Below are 19,542 nucleotides of genomic sequence, written 5' to 3'. Positions count from 1 at the left end.
CATATGTATTTTTAAAATTTTATTTTATACTTTTATAATATTGTATTGTGTTCTTACTTGCACCAGTGTAGTCTGATGGAAGTTCCATATCATATGATATTTTGAAAAATCTTTAATTTGCACATTTGAACTAAAGTTGAACACATATCTAACAAAAGGATATTATCCCCAAAATATATGATATAGAACTTCCATCAAACCACTCTATGCAAGTAAGAACACAATAAAATGTTAAAATATAAAGTTAAAAAATTTTTTTTAAATATACATTTTATTAATAAAGAGTGAATCTGCATAGTTTGTTGCACTTTTATATCTTAATTTGGTTCAGCTTGGGTTGATCGGTTACACCTTTGCAGTGTATGGCCTTCTATTAATTACATTTATATATAGGATCAAAAGTAATAACACTGATAGAGTTACATTAAAACTAAGTGAATTATTTGTTTTAATTCATTAAAATTATAAAGATTAATTACTAGTAGAATAAATAAACTAAAAAATAATTAATGTCCAAATTAAACTTATTCATATTAAAATTTGTTTTAGATTTTAAAATTTCAATATCTGAATATTTAATAATTAAAACCAAAGCATATTTTGTCGTAATCTTTGCACAAAACAACCTTCAAATATCAAAGTTAATATCAGAGAGAAAGAGTTCAAAATTGAGCAGTTTGAGGAAACCCAATTCTGGTAAAGCATATGGAATCAAAAGTAGTAGTAATAATAAACAAAACAGAATGGATAAAGCAGGCATTCATCATGTCTTGAACTTTGTTTTTCTAACTATCAATCATATATATCAAATAGTACAGGGTACAGCATGTGGCAGGTTGAAGCGAAACAGCAAACTAGAAAAGAAAGCAAGGCGTTTGAGATACAGCTGCAGAAGACAGAACATCTCGACTAGCATTTCACCTGTATTTTCATAAATAACAGATTTTTTTTTATCACATATCAAAAAAAAAAAAAAAAAAAAATCAAATTTTACAGTGACGATTTACATATATTTTCTCTTCTGCGTTTATCCTGCTAAAGCAGGACCTGCACTAGATTATTTTATCCAGATTGGTTTGATTGTGACAATTATGTAAACAAATAAATAACAGAATGGCAGCAGAAAATGTACATGATTCATATGAAATGGGGGAATGAATGGCACAGAACTGAATTGATGAAATTAAAAAAAAAAAGAAAAAAAAAAAAAAGATTGTGTATGTCTAGGTTGTCCAAAGATTAACCGTCTTAGATGGTTAATTCCGAAAAACTCTGTATAATTAAAACATTTTAAAAGCACTGAAAGTCACTTTGTACAAAACGTACTATAAAACAACAGATAAGGTTAACAATTATACACATTTAATCATTTACTAAAAGAAAACAAAATCAGGAAAAAATAAAATCATTAGATAATAATCATTCTTATAACAAATGAGAATTGCTTTTTTAAGAGAGCAGGCATCATTTAAAATAGAGTTTTTATCATAAGTTGACTTTCTTGATAGAATCTTTTGAGGATATTATACTGACCTTTAGAAATTTCAGGAAAATCATGGCACTATACATGATTATTTCAACAGCAGATAAAAATTAAAATCAAACATTTTTTTTTTTATATATCTAGTTAATGAAAGTAGCTGTTAACCAAATGGTAATCTATGGAATCACTGAAAAAGCTCTTCAATATCAATAAAATGTTTTGTAATTTTACTGTTTAGAATTTAAAAGTAAAATTAAAGTATTTCATGAAAAAAATTAATTAAAATAAAAATATGAGCCAATGATTTTACTAAAATTATTGCAAATAAAAATTGACTTTCATTATCAACATAAAACCTCATTATGCCAAGAAAAAGTAACGATAAAAAATACTTTTCTTTATTTGAAAACAATGAAAAAAAAAGAAGAAAATGTCATCTTATATCAGTTCTGTGCCAATTCATAGTTATTTTTTGTTCTTAAAACTGTTGGCAGCAAATTCAAATTGATTTTCAGTCTAAAACACAGTGAAGGGGTTAAAATGTCTGTCATATGAGATCACACGCATACACACATACATATATGTATAGGGTCAGACAGAAGTAATGGAGCAGTCAAAACATTCTCTGTTCAAATAAAATAAATAAAAAAAGCCTTTGTTCAATCTCAAAAGACAATGGATAACACCATGTAATGGTGCAGGGAGGCTATCGTGAAGCAAGGAGTGTGCAATTCCTAACAACACCTCTCCTGAACTGACATGACTTGAGTCCAGTGGCAAGGAAAAGTTCAGGATAACTGGAAGTAATGTCGGGATAAGCAGAGAGCACTTCCATATACAGCAACTGGTACTACCAAATCGTCACCCATTTAGTATAGGCTTAACATTTTATATATATATATATATATATATATATATATATATATATATAGTTTGAAACTACAATATCCAGAGTATTTTGATAAGTACATTTGATTTTGACCACCCATTTACTTCTAACTCACCCTGTACACACACACACACACAAAGATATAAAAACAAAACAAATACATACGCACTGGTGATAATTTTGAAGCACAAGATTTTTTTGTTTTGTTGATTTTTTTGTATTTTTCTCCCTTTTTCTGTAAAATATCACATTTAAAACTGGCCAAACAGAAATTTCCCCAGAGAACAATAAGCGGTCAAGAAAAGACGTGGATTTACATTTACATTTAATAATAGATTATTCAGTTTTCATTCGTTTCAACGAATGGGGATCGCCAGCTCCAACCGTCGAGATTGGCATGACCACAATTGTCTTTTGTCCTGTTGCAATCTGTGAATTTGCTGGAGTGGCTCGTAGAGTGACTTGATGGGAATTTGTGATGGAGTTGGTCTGAACAGTAGTCGAACTGGTAGCCATATTGCTAGTGTGTGAAATGGCCGGCGTAAGAACCATAACAGTTGCAGTGGCATTGGTGCTGGTCGAGGAGGCAGATTCAACAGCATGGCCATTTCCAGAACTGTTGATCACAGTATGAGGAATGTATGATGCTGGTTTCATGCCAACACCAACTGCGTTATTGTTATCAGTAGAGTCAAAGGAATTCAAGGCGGCTGTATTTCCGAGGTCAATAAACTGAAAGAACAAAAATAAAAGGAAAATACATTATAAATGAAAATAATGTGATGAGAATTCTCTTGAACTCCAGATGTATAAAAACAAGTGAATTAGTTGCATTTCATAAGGCAAGACACATTCCAAAATAGTATTTTTTTTATACACACAATCTATTAAGCAAATTCAAGTAAACTGATTTTTATTTATTTACTAAAAGAATACCTGTCCCAGGATAAGTAAAATTAATTCCTCAAATAGAAAACTTTTGCACCACTTCTATGTTTCATTATGAAGATTAAAATCAAAATATATCACTATTAGCCATACTCAGCCAGGTGTTGTTGTGGCTTAATGTAGTTAAACAAGAACAAAAAAAATATGTACATGTTTTTTTATATGCACAATTTCACAATACTTTTGGATACACAATAATTTTAGTTGTTCTATTTTCTATGTAGTTATAAAGATTGTTTGGTTTGCCCACTCTAAAACACACAACATAATTGTCCACGTGAGAGGCAATCATTGTGTTTATGTAAACCATACAATTGTAAATATTGTCACTTAGCTTTGTAAAATAATGCTGGAGTAATGTTTTTAACTCAGTGATGCCAAAAACATTTATTCTATTTTTCTAAAAAATATAAAAAATTTAAATAAATATTTAATAAAGTAATATATTGTTATAATTCTAAAAAACAGATTTAAACCATTGTAAAAAACATTTATGCAAAATATAATCAAGTGTTGCATATTTCTGTAAAGTGTGAAATGTAGGAAAGTTGCTTCGTTATTTAAAACTAAATCAGGAAGTTGTGTTTCGTAAGCGGAACATTTTTATATCAATTCTAAGTTTTCACCTGAAACCATATGTTGAAACCAGTCTTGATGGACTCAGTCATTTATGCTTCTGTTCTGCCCTTTTTATGTAATGTTCAATCCTACATTTTTGTTTTTAATGTTATAAACTTTGTCACATTAAATAAAATAGCTGAAATAGAAGTTTTGTGAAAAAGAAAAAGTAATAGAGTCTTTCTTTTCTTACAATTCCTCAATGTTTTGTTTAATAAAAATTACAGTAATTTGCGTAGCACTTAAAACCTCAAAATAGTATTCCTTGTTGACTAACTGTCCAGTGGGAACCCAATGATCATGCCCATGCTATCAAAAACAGGGATCATCATAAGTTTCTGTGTGGATTTGCTATGTTTGGCCTTCTTGGGTCTGGGAGAGCCAGCATGCTTTCTCTGGTAACTCTGTCTCTTAGTCTCTGGTAGTAGATCCAGCTTTCATCGCAGGTTATCAGAGCATCAAGAACTGTGGGATCTGAATCGATCAGCTCAATTATCTCCCTGCTGTCATGTCCTTCTTTCTGATCTTCTCTGAGCACCCTTGGGACAAACTTTGAGGAAATCTTCTACATTTTCAGTTCCTCTCAAATAATTTTGTGTACAGTTCCCACACTGACATCAAACTGTGCACTTATTGTCTCTATAGACACATGATGGTTTTTATTCCTGAAATTCTTTATGTGGCCAATCAACTTTGATGTTCTGACTTCCTTACTCCTCCCACATCTCTCATCATCCCTCACAGAATCGCTGCCCTCCTTGAATCTCTTATGCCACTCAAAATCTAATGCTCTATTCATGCAAGATGCTCCAAAAGCAATAAGCATTCCATATGTTTCTGTAGCATTTTTTCAAGTTTAAAGCAGAATTTTATTGCATATCGTTCTTCTAAAGTGTCCTCACATCCAGATTGTATTTTTGAAATTCACCAGCTGTGACAATCAAGCTTTAGTAGAATGTATTCCAATTCTTGCTGTAGTTGTTCTTTAGAACCTGAAATCAAGATGTACTGCAATAACATACTGAATTTTTAAGAGTCTACAACAAGTTTAAATGCCTGTACAAAAAAGTTTGAAAACTTATTGAAAGCACCCCATATTTATGCGAAAGTTTAGTATTTTAGCATTAAATCCCACCCAGAAAGAAATTTTAAAGAAAGAGAAGAAAATGTGTAGTCATCCAACGGTGATAATTCCCGTATAATAAAATAATTACTTCGTTACAAAGAAAAGTAAATAATTTATTAAAAAAAAAAATTTGTAGAATGTTATAATTAAAAAGTAATATATAAAACACATTTATTCGATTAAAATGCTATAGCAAAACTTCAAGTCAATCGGTAAATTAGTTTTTTTTAGATTACCTGTTAGTAACATACAAACAATTACATTTTTATTTATATAGATTAAATATTATGTTTAGAATTCTTATTTTAATTTTAGAAAATGTCTAAAATTTAATTCATAGATAAAATTTCATAAAAATCAAAGGCATCTTAATTTTCACAAAGCCCACCCCTTGTACAAAGTTATATTAAATCAAATATAGCCCACATTATAACCTCTTATGCTAAGCAGCCATGTTTTAAAATTCATAATAATCGGTTAATTAGTAGGACTGAATTATACATACAAATATCTAAACATACCTCGCTTCATATAGACATGTCAGCATCTCTGATTTTAATTAATAATCCCATTTCAATTTTTAATAAAACATCTAAGTAAAATGCATCCTTTGCTAATTCCCTCCAAAAGAAAAATGACATTCTACTTTTTCAGGTGATTACATATAAACAGCTCAAAAAATTTGCAATAAAAATAATTTTTGCAACTTAGAATAAGAAAACAATTTTGTGTATAAATTAACAGTTCAACCCAGCTTTGCTCGGGCCCTATGTACTATGTATATATAAATAAAAGTTTGACTCATATCCAGGTAATTTACATCTAAAATTTCAAGTGCTTGGATCCAAAATTAGTGGAGGAGTTTGGTAGAATCTGCAAAGGCTCTGTAAACTTTGACCTGTTGGCAGTCAAATTTTCGTCCAAAAACTGATTAAAAAGCTTGCTGCAGTCTGAATATCCTTTATGTAAAATTTCAAATGTTTAGACCTAAAATTGGCTGAATAGTTTGCTAGAGACTGCAAAGGTCAAATCTTTTGAACTTTGACCCCTTGGCAGCCAAATTAGAAAGCTTGCTCTATGTCTGAATACACTTTATGTAAAATTTCAAATGTTGAGACCAAAAATTGGCTGAGTAATTTGGTAGAGACCATAGAGGTCAATTGTTTTTTAAATTTGACCCCAATTTAAGTCCCTTAGCATTTATTGTTTTGGGTTCAAATCAAATTATAAAGTTTGATCTATGTCCAAGTAACTACATCTAAAATTTCAAGTGTTTAGACCCCCAACTGATGGAGGAGTTTGGTAGAGTTTTCAAAGGTCAAATTGTTGAACTTTGACCCCTTGACAGCCAAATTTCTGGCCAATAACGAATTAAAAAGATTTTCCCAAATCTCAATAGCTCTTATGTCAAATCTAGAGTCTGTAGACTGAAAATTGACAGAGTAGTTTAGTAGGGAAATGTATACACACAGACAATTTCACTTTTATAGATATACCAGAGTTATTGCGTTGGAAAATGTACACACACAGACACGTTCACTTTTATATATATATAGATAGATTGAATCTAAAATGATCACCCACTTCCAGGCCACCAGGCGGTAAGGATCACCCACTTCTAAAACAGCATTTTTTTAGGACATTATAACCAAATATTTTTAAATGAATATACAGATCATATTCTTAATTATTTAATAAAATAAACTCACCAAAACAAACCTACAAGTCCATTCTTTGAAAAATTATTTCTGAATGCATCTAATTTAGTCTTAAAGATTTCAACACTAATGCTATTTTAAACTTGATTGTTTCAAAATTAATTGAATTATCATCTTCCAGAAGGCTGCCACTTAGAACTGACTGTGAACCTTTATCTGCTACACCATGGTCCAGGAGTTCAACATGAAAATTCACAAGTTTGAAAAGATGTACCTAAAGAAGATTGGTTGAAATATGACTAAAATAACAACCAAGATAAGTGTATGTATGATAGATTTTATTTTGGAAATATTTCCTGTCAATAAATTTGCAGTGAAAGATGATACACAAAAAATAAAAAAATGCTTTTTATTCTATACTTAGAAATCCTATTATTTTGAAGGTTTCAATTAAATCTCTCCTTTTCCATCTCTCTAATAAAGTAGTTAAGTCTAAGGACTACAATCTATTTTTATAATTAAGACTTTTTCACTTCTTTTATTTGTTTAGTCCATTTTTTTTTTTGTAGGTTTTCAAATTATACTATTATTACCCAATTCTTATGTTCACTAAGAAAATAGGCAGATCATTTTCAACTGAATGCATCAACTTAAAACAATATAATAAAATCAGTCAGATTCTCAATTTTTGTCATCGATAGGCTCCTACCTAAAAAACTAATATTTAATTCTCAACAGCTAGTTCTTCCTGTGGATTATTCCACCATGTTATTCAGAACAATAAATTGTTATTTAATTTAACTTCTTCACAAATATCCATTATCCTGTTTGAAACAATTTTCTGAAAAAAAGAAAAAGAAAAAACATCTTTCTTCTCAGCAGTCAAATATTAATTAAAATGGCCACCATTTTTGCTCTCAGCAGCAAATTCAACTATTAATAGTAACTATATTAATAATACATTCTTATATTTAAATAATTATATTTTAAGCCCTGTCAAACTACCAAAGCTAATTCTATAAATACTGTCTACAAAATATTTATACCTTAAATTCAATGCATTACAAGTTTCATATGTTTATATTGCAAAGATACATTGTATGCTAGTTATATAGAATCTGTAAATGCATCATTACTTAAAAAAAATAAACAGTTTAGTTTTAACTCCAGCTTATCTAATTTCAATTCATTTTGTGATCTTAATCTTTAAATATTCAAATAGAAAATACTATTTAGAAGATAAATCCGAATTACTTTTTTTGTTTATCAAAAAAGACTTCACATAATTATTCTAAATTCATTCAATTTTAAAAATAGTATGCTATAACAAAAAGAACAATGATTCAAATAGAATGTTAAATAATATTTAACACTTAAATAAAAGAAAAAATACAATCACATAGTTTCATATTTACCTGATAAGTAAACTATATCTATGTATAAAAATAATATCAGATAAAAAAACAGTAAGAAAAAAATTTCCTACAACTTTGTAAGGAAATTTTATAATTTATAAATAACAAAATCCATTTTGGAAAACAACATTTGAAATTTAATAAAATATATGAATGTTAAACATTCATCTTAAATAAATACAACCTAACCTGAATAAAATTCTCCATTCCTGGAATGATCCTATCAAAAGATGACTAAATTTACTTTCAATGAAAAAAAATCTACATCAACTAAGTTTGAAAAAATAAGGACTACTCATGATTCTTCTATATGTTGTCACTAAGTTCATAATATTAAGAATGTAACAATGCTTGTCAGATGAATATTAAAACAGGTTTTCTCACAAGAGAAAACTTGCATAAAAGGAAGCTTTTGAAATTGAGGAGTTGAATTAAAATATTTTCATTGTTATAGCTTTTAGTTGTTGACTTGGACAAGCATAAATTACCTCTTAAGATGGCATCCTGTTCAGACGCAGGGGGGAGGAGGATTTTGGCTAAGCTCTCTCTAGAACTTCTCTGGAATTATAAAAAAATTAAATATATCAATTTAATAGTTAGCTATTAGAGAGATGAAGGCATGCCATTCAGGATAATTTTGCTTTGAATTTGAGATGATGGATTCAATGTTGCAACATTCACTGCTTCCTATAATCACATGCTTTTTTTTTTAAGAATTAAACTGAGAACAATGAATTCATTAGAGAATTAGAGAAGTTAAGAATTATAGATAATATGAATAAAATTGTTATTAAAAACTAGTAGGACTAATGTCCTCAGTGTTGCTCAGAAAAAAAATTGAGGAAACCAAGAATTGTAACCCCTAGAATTAAATTAACCAGAAAGACCCTTTTAAGCCCAAATGCTAAACCTCAATCCATAGTAAAAAAAAAAAAAAAACATTATCAGAACGTGGATACTTTCCAATTAGTTTGGTTTTATATGAGGTGCTTTTCTTTTTGTGAGAGAGGGATGGAGGCAGAGTCCTTTGGTTTTAATTTACAATATGATAAAATGATGAAATTGCTAACTGCTGTATGAATGAATCGAAATGCATTATGATGGAATATTTCATAATGAAATTAATGTAGAATGTTTAGCAAGTAGGGACCCTGGGAGAGGGCGCCCTAAACGTGAAAGTCATTTAGGAGAACGGTCTGCTGACAACCAACCTGAACAGATGCAGGTTGCCATCGTCCCAGTCAGTCCTAGCAAAGGGGCGGGGCCAGTGGCATACAGGTAACTAAAAGGCAACTTAACTTTTATATGTTATCAGGTTACCCTTCAATTTTCTTTTTCTCTTTTTTACATATCCATTTCAGTTTTCTGTCTTTGTTCTGTTTAAATAAAACTTTTTAAAACACAAGTGTCCAGGAGTTTTTTTTATCAACAGTTGAGTTTAACAGCACAAGCATTTATGACAGCCTGGGTTACAACAGAAGATGCACAGGTATATGCACCCACAACAGTAGGCAGTATCCTACATGGGAACAGGTAAGGAATACTCACTGACATATTTGCTGGGTCATATTTTTTTTGCATGTGTATGTATATGTGCATATTTGTTGGAGAGAAGGGGATGTTAATGTCAAACCAGGAGTAAATTGATCTAATCAAAATGTTAATTTTCCATCCACAATTAAAAAAATATGCGTAAATAGAGCCATAATAATAAAACGGCAGCAATCATCGAATTAGAAAAAAACAACAACAAATAATGAATTAACAAGATGTCATTTTGCAAGTCAGTCAATATGCAAGTATTTAGGGCAAATATGTTGATTATATGTACATACAGGTATACTCTCCTTTTGTCCTACTGGCAGGTTTACCAAAAAAACAAGACTAAATGTTCAAAGGAACCAGGAAACTTCAAACTGGAGATTGGATAGTTTGTTAGAAAAGCAGGATAAAAAGCAAACATCATAAACACCTCAGCATGAAGTATGCATACCTCACCAAAAAAGAACATTGTTTGTGATGAGATGAGCAAAAACAACAGCCAATAATGCTTACCACCTGATGATATGCATCTTCATATCTGAAGATGGAGAGCTGCTGATGGTGAGCACTGTCTGTGTCTAGTTTTTTTTTCTAAAAATGAAGTTTTTGCATTTTGTATATAAAATAAAAGTTTTGATATCACTGTAAGTGCGATAAATGGCCATAATCTATAGATGTTTAGATAATGTAAAGGGGATATAACTCTAAAAATATAATTTTCTAAACACATAATTTTGACCATGTAAACTCTATTTTTACCATAGTGGTACTTTTTTTTTTAATTGTTTTGAAATATTTTTGGATATGATTCTCATACCTTTATCAAAAAAGTTCACGGCTGTATTATTATGAACGGAGCCAAGTTAGAGAATCCAGTTTAATATTATACAATAAAAAAACCCAAAAAAAACAATGCGTCTGGCCAAAGCAATTTCAAGTGGAGGGAAGAAGGCAAATAGCAAGTCAGACAACCTTCACTGTTTGAAATGAAATCTGAAAGAAATCTTTCACTTTAAATAAAAAAATTAAATGGTAGGTGCTTTTTTTTTTCTTAAAGTCATGAGAAATGATGACAACTCATATATGCAAAATTAAATTACTGATTTAATGCTATAACATTTTAATGAATGTTAGTATGAATACTAGTGGAAAATAATTTCTTTTCATTATTTTTGACAGAAGCTGTATACTAGTTTACAAAAGATTCAGTTGTTTCTTCTTTAATTAATCCTTTCTTTTTGTACAATACTAAATTCTGTTGGTGAAAGAATAATGAGGAATTAGAGTAAAGAAAATAAACTTCTTTTTATTTCTTTTACATTTTATCTTTATGAACGCTTGCATCATAAAAAGAGAAAAGCCTAGAGATGAAAGATCAATGCTCTGCAATTGTGGTGTCTTTTTTCATGCATGTGTTATGATGGCATTATTTGTAAGTTTGGCTCATCTTATGACCATTTTTACAGGTTATTTCTTTTTTTTTTTTCTTTCTAAGGCCAACCTGTTTTTTTGTTTTGTTTTTTTTTTTCATATCTGACATTTGTCTTTGTCCTACTTTGGTATATAGTTGGGACAGCTCATCTCAATACATGCGTCACCTAGCATTGTGTTTTTCATAACTGTCCTAGTAAGAATTTAGAAAGTTTCATTCAAAATGTATTGAATTAAAATATGCTACAGCATTTTGCATACAAAATAAATAAAACTTTCTCATTAAAAAGATGTGAAACTGAACAGGAAAGAAAAAACTGCAACTAAATCATTTTTATTGAAAGAAATACAACTTCTGAAAAAATTATTCATTTTATTGTAAATACATAAGTTCAATATTATCAAAAGTCTGGTAAGAAATTAATTAAAAAAACCTATTTTACATTATCTACTCATTTGCAATCTATCAGCATTCAAAATATTTTTTTCCATCAGAAGTACGTACATCATACAGATATGTTATTTTTGTTTTGTTTTTTTCATGAGAGTGGGAAAAGAGAAAGAAAGAGAGTACTAGTCATACACTGAAATTTTTATTACTTTTGCCAGAAGAGAAATAATCACCCAGTCTGTTCCTTAAAAGCATTTATTTGTGAAAAATTAGACTTTTACAATGATGGATGACACAAAAAAAACTATAATTTTTTATTTATCTCTTCTAAACACTAGTCCAGTCTAGTCTAACTATACACCTACAAGCATTTATGAAAAAATGAAACTTAGTTCTTTCATGAACATTTGCCTAATTTCATAATATAAAAGAAATCTGTAACAACGAGAGTAAAGGTATTGAATACAACGTAGAGATTTAAATAAGCGACAATAAAACAAGCATCTATAAATGTGTTAGCTAAAAAAAGAAACTCAACAACCAACAACAAAGAAACCCAGGAGTGAAAACAAGTCATCAGAAGGAGAATCAAAAGAAAAACAGTAAAATAAGATTGAATAATGTTCAAGCAAGCTGGAGAAATGTACGAGCTTAGAAGGTATTAGGGGCTTCAGTAATTAAAAAGTATTTCATAAGTAAATCTTGTCAGGTTTGTTTGTGAGCAAAATGATAACACAAAAAATATTGATTGGATTTATATAAAACTTGTTAAAAAGATGGATTGTAATTAAAAATAGACCCTAATACATTTTTTCATATTTATTCATTTCTTTTATAAGAAGAAGAATACCCGTCCCAGGATAGGTAAAATGAATTTTCCCTGGACAGAACAGTTTTGCACTACTGTCATGTTGCTTTATAAAGATTAAAATCAAACTATAATGATACTAAATGTTATGTCTAGAAGCCTTTATCCACTATTGATCAAAATCCAATACATGGTTTTCATTCTAAGAAATCTCTAAAAACATAAGGCTTAGGTTTAAAAAGAAATTGAAATTAAGAGAATTTTGCTTAATTGATGTCTAATGACTGGATCAAATTTAATACAAATCTGAAATATTTAATTTTTTTCAAATAGGAGGTTGTACCCATATTCTCTATAAAAACTCTTTAAAATACTCCAAAGAAACTGAAATTTGGACAATATTTATTAATTGATTAATAATACTTTGGGTAAAATTTCACAAAAAGTTGGAAGTATCTTAATTCTCATGGAGGGCTTCTACACTCTTCTTGCCCACATCGAATAAAGTTAAATTAAACTAAATATAGCCTACATTACCTACCTTCACACCAAATAGCCATGTTCCGAAATTCAAAATGATTAGTTGATTAATTTAGGAATGAATTATATACATAGAAATGAAATTTTGCATCTAACAATTTTAACTATACGTTTTAAGAGGTAAAGTCTTTTTTTACTTTTTCCTTTTTTATGGCTTCACCTGATGTAAATTACGGTTACAAATAACTCTGGATAAAGGTTCACTGTACTGAGTATTGTTCTAGTTATTTAATGTGATTAAGGGCGAAATAGTTGACACATCACTTTCATCAGATCACATAAGTGATGATAAGACTGCTTATACTTAGACAGATAACTATTTGGAAATAACACTATTCTAGTACATAACCCGGTACCAGATTTGAGGAAAACTATCACTCGCAACACCAAATGAAGAATATAGAAACTGAATTTATTCTCTTGCCTTGGCAATCAGATATGGCTCTGATCGTCTGGCTACTTCAGCAAACTCTAGTTGCAGTTGTCTTCAGAATTCACAGTTTGGTCGTATCTGTCAGCTCCCAGAACATCATCAACAAAATGTAAATTGGATTAAGTTATTCATTGTCTATGTACATCCCTCTCTATTTGATAACTCTGGCATTACAAGTTCTTTATCAATTATGGTGGGACATTAGTGCATTCATATATACTTTCATTTAGTAATTAAATATCATGCTTTTGTATATACCTCTTGTGGTTATCTTTGACAAACTATGTGAAAATAAATGTGTGCATATATTTTTTCTTGTTTTATTTGTACTCCTTGGCAAATAATTAAAATTTTGTATATGTTCTTTATAGGTTCATAAGGTTTTTTGAAAATTTGAAAAATTTTCAATATCAAGATTTTTATTATATATATATATTGTTAGTTATCACTCCAAACCAGAAAATGTATTTAATTCACACTTAGAACATTTTATTCATATTTTTATGAAGTGCTTTTTATGTCTGTTTCATTAAATAGCGGAAGCCTACCAAACAACTCATCAGAGACAAATGTTCTTCAGAAAGCAGTTCGAAAGTTTTGTTTTTTTTCCTTGGATTGAAAAAGGATTAGGTGAAGAAAAAATTTTGATAAACGGAAATGAGATATTTGAAGTTCACAAAAATATAAGAATAATGAAACACTTCTTGCAGACCCCCTCCCCCCCCAAAAAAACAACTGAATTCAAAGCACATGTAGAGATGTCATCTTATGTCGCCATATTTAATTTTTAAACAATGTTATAATTGCAAAATTTAATTTTATATATATATATATATATATATATATATATATATATATATATATATATATATATATATATATATATATATGGGTGTTTAAATCTGTTTAATTATTTTCATTTTCCCTTTCTTTATACTAAAAAAAATGGCAGCCCTGTATCTTGCTAAAAGTATTAAAAGGTAGAATATCCCAGATTCATTAGTTTGACAAGCATAATAATCTGAAGAAAACCAATGTAAATAATGGAGGATAATCTTCAAATTTATTGAAGCTGATATTAAAAACTGTTCAACTATAATTTTACATTTCCCCCAAACTGAAACAAAGATTCATAAATTTTGTGATTTTTGTTTAAAAAAATGAAAACAAAAAAAATAAGTATCAATGATACAAATGGCACCCCTAAAACAAGGTACTAAAAAATAAATAAATAAAATAAAAATTTAAATAAATAAAAATTACGTTTTTTGTCTTCAGTAACCTTTCTTTTTTTTTTTTTTTTTTTTTTTTCCAAATAATTTTATTTAATTAGAGGTTTTATATAGAAAAGGATGCTATGCAAAAACTGTTTTCTTTTTTCTTAAGGAAGATAAATTGGATCTGGCCCAATATGAGGGAAGGGGGGTGTACTCCAGAGGATTTTCAGTCAATGCCTAAGTAAAAGATTTTGCGATTACTTTCAGTTTTGTTTCAAATGTTTTCGTTTTTTTTAACTATTTCGTTTTTAATAAAATTAAATTATAATTTCTTTTAAGATTTTCAAAGTGGTCATTAAATTACACTGGTCAACAACAAATTTGTTGTCTGCATTTTTCAGTTAATTTAGGACGAATCTAATGGACTGAATCCAAAAATTGCATCGATTTTGCTCAATCAGATCAAGTTTTTGAGCTATGTCCCCATGTCGTTTTTTATGTCGTTGTTCACATGTATGTGTGGAGCATTTTAGAAGAGGTTGGTGGGGATAAAATGCCATGCCGAATAATTTTTTTAATTGGAAACAATTATTTTGATTACAAGAAGCATTCAGGTCTGATAGTTCTGTGTGATTATGTTGAAAAGGGATCAGTTTGAAGTTATAAAACCTTGAAATCTTCCAAAAATTGGTGTGGCACCATCAGCATTACACAAACAAAGAAGGATTGGCTTGTGTGGGAGGAATTGGTACTTTGCAAAGAAAGCAATGTCATCAACGACCCTCTAATGGACAGATACACAATACTATTCCTGCTGCTGCACATCAAGCTCAGCTTAATCAAACAGATTACCAAGGCTCTGGACAAGGATGGTGACTGTCTCATTTACTTGTGCCATGGCTTTTCTACGATGGACCATGGAGAAGTTGAAAGCTGGTATCTTTGACAGTCCTCAGATCCGGCAGCTCATCAGAGATCCAGAATTTGAAAACTCAACGAACAAAGTAAAACTGGAAACGTGAAAGACATTTATTCTGGTAGTGAAGAACTTGGCAACAATAAGGCCAGAAACTACACAGAACTTGTCAACAACATGCTGACTGCTTTCAGAAACTTGGGTTGCAACATGAGCGTCAAGATGCACTTTCACATATGGACCTGTTTCCTGAGAACCTGAGTTCAATGAGTGATAAGCAAGGGAAGAGATTCTATCAGGACCTGAAAGAGATGGAGACCAGGTATCAGAGTCACTGGGTCAGTCATGATGGCTGACTGTTGGAATCTGAAGAGAGACTTGTTGCTGAGAATTCCAGGCGTTCGAGAAGCAGAAATTCAAGACCTGAAGTTTGAACATACAACATGCAATTTAAGTATACTTACTTTTATCAATGCCAACCATTCAGTTTACAGTAATTAATGTTTCTATCAGGTAATCAATATAAAACATTTCTTTTCTTAAAAACATATTTAGAATGATATATGTTGACAAAAATCAGCTGATAATGCCACAAAATGTAATCGATTTTGTCATAAGATCAGATTTTATTTTTACCTTAGCACAAAAACCTGATCTGATGGCAAGAAACGGATGCCATTTCCTGACTCAGCAGTGCAAAAATAGCTTAAATCAGTTGTAGAAATCTAGACAACATTCAAAAAGTAGAAAATTGTTGCCTAGTGTTATTAATTGAATCAAATTGTTCACTAATTTTATAATACAATATTTTTTTATCTTCATTTTTTGGATGTAAATAGCTTCCAAAACTTTTCATCTTTTAATACATGAGGATTTGCTAAGAAATTTCAAGTCTGAAATTACTATTCAACAGTTTAAATGCTTCCAAATTCCTTTTAAATTTTGAAGTCACAAAGTTTGTTTTTATTCTCATTAACAAAAGATTATAATAGGTGATATGTTTATGAATGAACTAAATGCATTCTGGTGGATTTAATTTGTCAAATTATTTTTTTAAATTTCATTTTACGATATTTTCGTATTTCATTTTAAAATTTCATTTAAGATATTCTCGTATTTTGTGCTACTTTATTTTCATACATAATCGACTTATAGTAAATAAAGAAAAATATTAATTCAATGTGTAACATTGAATTAATATTTGCTTTTATTTTTTTCACTAGAGAGTTGAAAAAAACGTATACACATCAAGTTCTCTTATACTTTTTCAATATAGATAGAGATTACAAAAATATAAAATGTAACTTTCGTTTGTTTACTTTAAAAATTTGGCACTAGTCCAGAATTCCTCCCCTATTAAAAAAACCCCCAGAAAAATCTACATTATTTACGTACCCATTATAGAAAAAAATATATTGTAACCAAATATCATGTAAATTGATTGAATAGTTTTATATTTAACCAGAAAAGCATTTTTAAGCAAATTTGAGTTTTTTTTTTTTAAATTATCCCTCCCAGTTAAGATTTTTTTTTTTTTTTTTTTTTTTAAATATTACAAGTTTGAATTATTTGGAGTTATCTCCTTTGTTCCAGACTATTTTCAAGATGGCGTCGTAAGATTGTTGCTCATGCTTCAGCTATAGGATTTGATTTTCTTTTTTAAAAATGAAACTACTTGATCAATTTATATATTTCTTTTTCATCATGGGTATGTACATCATACAGATTTTTCTTTATTTTTGTTTTTTCAGGAGGGAGCATTCTGGACAAGCACCTTTTATACACAAATATTCTAAGCAAAGTTATTTATTTACAAATAAATGAAATCAAAAATCAAGTGTAAAAACAAAAAAAATATTTTTAGTATCTCATTCTCAAGTGGTTATTGTATCAAACATCCAAAAGAAACATTTTTTTTAAGTAATAGTAAATGATATATTTCCACTAAAGGAATGCCGAGAAAGACTTGATTAAAGTTGAGTAATTTACTGAGGAACTATTCTGTGTTACCTGTCTGACTTCTCCCATGACAGCAATTGGAGTCTCGTCGGTAGCAGCTGCCACCTTGTGCTCCACCAGATAAAACATGTATTCGTCATACAACAGTCGTATAAGGTGGAAAGAACCAAAGCTGGCAGCGCTCCGTAAGGTTAGATCCCGGATAACCATAGAACTAGAAAGAAAAAAAATATGTAGTATGAAAGCACCAAAAAAGTACTCATTCCATTTTAACATAAACTCCAATATTTTAACCATTATTGTTGATATTAGGTTTCAGTATTTTTAAGATGATTCATTTTTTGGTTATTTGGACTAGTATTCTCATCTTGGATGTTAGTCTTACAATGTTTTGGTCAACCATGTCTTTTTGAACTCTGAAATCTGTATGGAATTTCAAACTAAACTCTTTGTCTAATCCACTCATAATAGATTGTTCTCATCCTGTCAGCCATGTAATGAACCTGTGATGCAAAGAATAAAATTCTAGGTAATAATCAGTTTTAAGTGACACTCTTCAATCCTCACTACAAGCAATACTATGAATAAAATAACCCTAAAAATACTTAAGATTAAAATTAAAGGTTTAATTCTCAGTACAAACGATACAAAGAATATGATAAAATTGAGACTTATACGTAGTTATAGCTAATGGAATAAGAAAAATCTATCCCCATGGTAAGTTCAGTTCGAAATTCTGTACAGATTTCAAGGTTTAATAAAATGCAACTGAAGAAGGTCAGAGGTTAAATTGGCTAAAATGTTATGAAAGCAGAAGTCTGATAATCTAATTTATTGTTGAGTAAAGATCTATGTAAACCTTCATTAACCAAAGTATTTCATTTATTTGTTTAGAATTAGATGATGAAGAGATTTCAGTAAAATATTCTTTTCGCTATGTTTTAAAGACATCTAAAAAATAACAAAAAAACATTTAATGTTTTCAAGAAAATGTTCTTTCAGTTAATGAACATATTAAAAAGTAAATTATTTGTCAATATTTTTGGGGAATGACATTGTTCTTATTTATTTGCCTCAACATGAGGACAAAGTGAGATACAAGATCAGTTTTTAATGTGGGAAAAAATCCAGCTTCCCAAATAAGGGGCACTCTGGATTAGAACAAAAATAAAAATTGCTTCAGTCTAGAAAGATTTCTCATCTGTGATCAAGGATAGATAGTAAACTTTGTTCCTAACCAAAAGGCTGTTAGTTATGTTTCAGACAGCTATTCTCATTTAGGTTGTTGGAATCAGAGCACTCCAACAGTCTTCGTTTTAATGGCGTTCAATAAGCACATTTGAATACAACTCGCAAAATTATCAATAATTCTGACACTCCACTCTTGGCATTGTCCTGATTTGGGCTGTGATGACTCTTTGATTCAAAAATAGTCTGTGAATTGATGGGTTGTTTTTGTTTTACGGCATATCAACCCTTTTCATGTTATTTAATCCCAAATCCAGTAATTTTGAAAAAATTGTTAATGTTCCAGATTTTTATATCAAGTACCTGGTCATGGTGTTTGGCTTAGTTGTCTTGTATTTTTTTTGCAATATCTTTTTGGGTTATGTTATGTCGAATTTAACCATTAAAAAAAAAAAAAAATTGGAGCTTTGAAGTATTTATATCTTCAAATATTTATTCATAGGGTTTAGTTGGAATGTTTTGTAGAAAGAAGCTGTTATTTTTGTTTTGTTAACTTGTTGGCTTGATGAGATTAATTTATTTAATGCCAAAATAAAAAAAAAAAAAAAAAAAAAAAAACAGAAAACTTTTCTCTTTCTTATATTTTTGAAAATAGTCTTGTTATTCTCAAAAAGAAGAAAATTTCGTCCAAGCAGTTCTTTTTGAAGATATTCTTCATTTTGCTAGATTTTAGATATTGTTTTCTAGCAGTATCAAAGGATGAAGGATTGCATGAGTTTTGTATGGCCAATATGTATTCTAGATATAATTACTTGTTCCTTTCTTGATATTCTAGGAGTTGATCTCCATTCTTCCAGTATGGCCTTGATTTGATATAGTTTGTTATTTGTGTTGTTATTCCATTGTCACTACCATTTTTCACAAAATAGTTGGTTTGTTTGTTACATAAAGTTAGTGTAGAAAATGCTAATTGTATTGGA

At 29.5% G+C, this 19,542-nt stretch overlaps 1 protein-coding gene across 24 annotated transcripts in view; it reads right to left on the bottom strand.

The window, feature by feature from the left end:
• Positions 1-2,544: 2,544 nt before the first annotated feature.
• LOC145279831 (DNA-binding protein RFX2-like) overlaps positions 2,545-19,542 on the bottom strand; it is a 117,956-nt gene continuing 100,958 nt past the window's right edge. For 19 of the 24 annotated variants that reach the window (XM_080131254.1, XM_080131242.1, XM_080131246.1 and 16 more), the window contains 2 exons: positions 17,426-17,588; positions 2,545-3,104 (listed from right to left, as the gene is read on the bottom strand). In XM_080131254.1, coding sequence (XP_079987380.1) covers positions 2,709-3,104; positions 17,426-17,588 — 559 coding nt within the window. In that variant the 3' untranslated portion in view covers positions 2,545-2,708. Of the gene's footprint in view, positions 3,105-8,625; positions 8,696-17,425; positions 17,589-19,542 lie in introns of all 24 variants that reach the window. The other 5 variants (XM_080131261.1, XM_080131262.1, XM_080131258.1 and 2 more) reach the window with 1 other exon arrangement.

The sequence above is a fragment of the Euprymna scolopes genome, chromosome 7 (assembly GCF_053919585.1).
Source record: "Euprymna scolopes isolate OS-2025 chromosome 7, ASM5391958v1, whole genome shotgun sequence".
Taxonomy (NCBI): domain Eukaryota; kingdom Metazoa; phylum Mollusca; class Cephalopoda; order Sepiida; family Sepiolidae; genus Euprymna; species Euprymna scolopes.
Note: the sequence above shows the minus strand (reverse complement) of the source record. Positions and strands in the feature narration are given on the sequence as shown.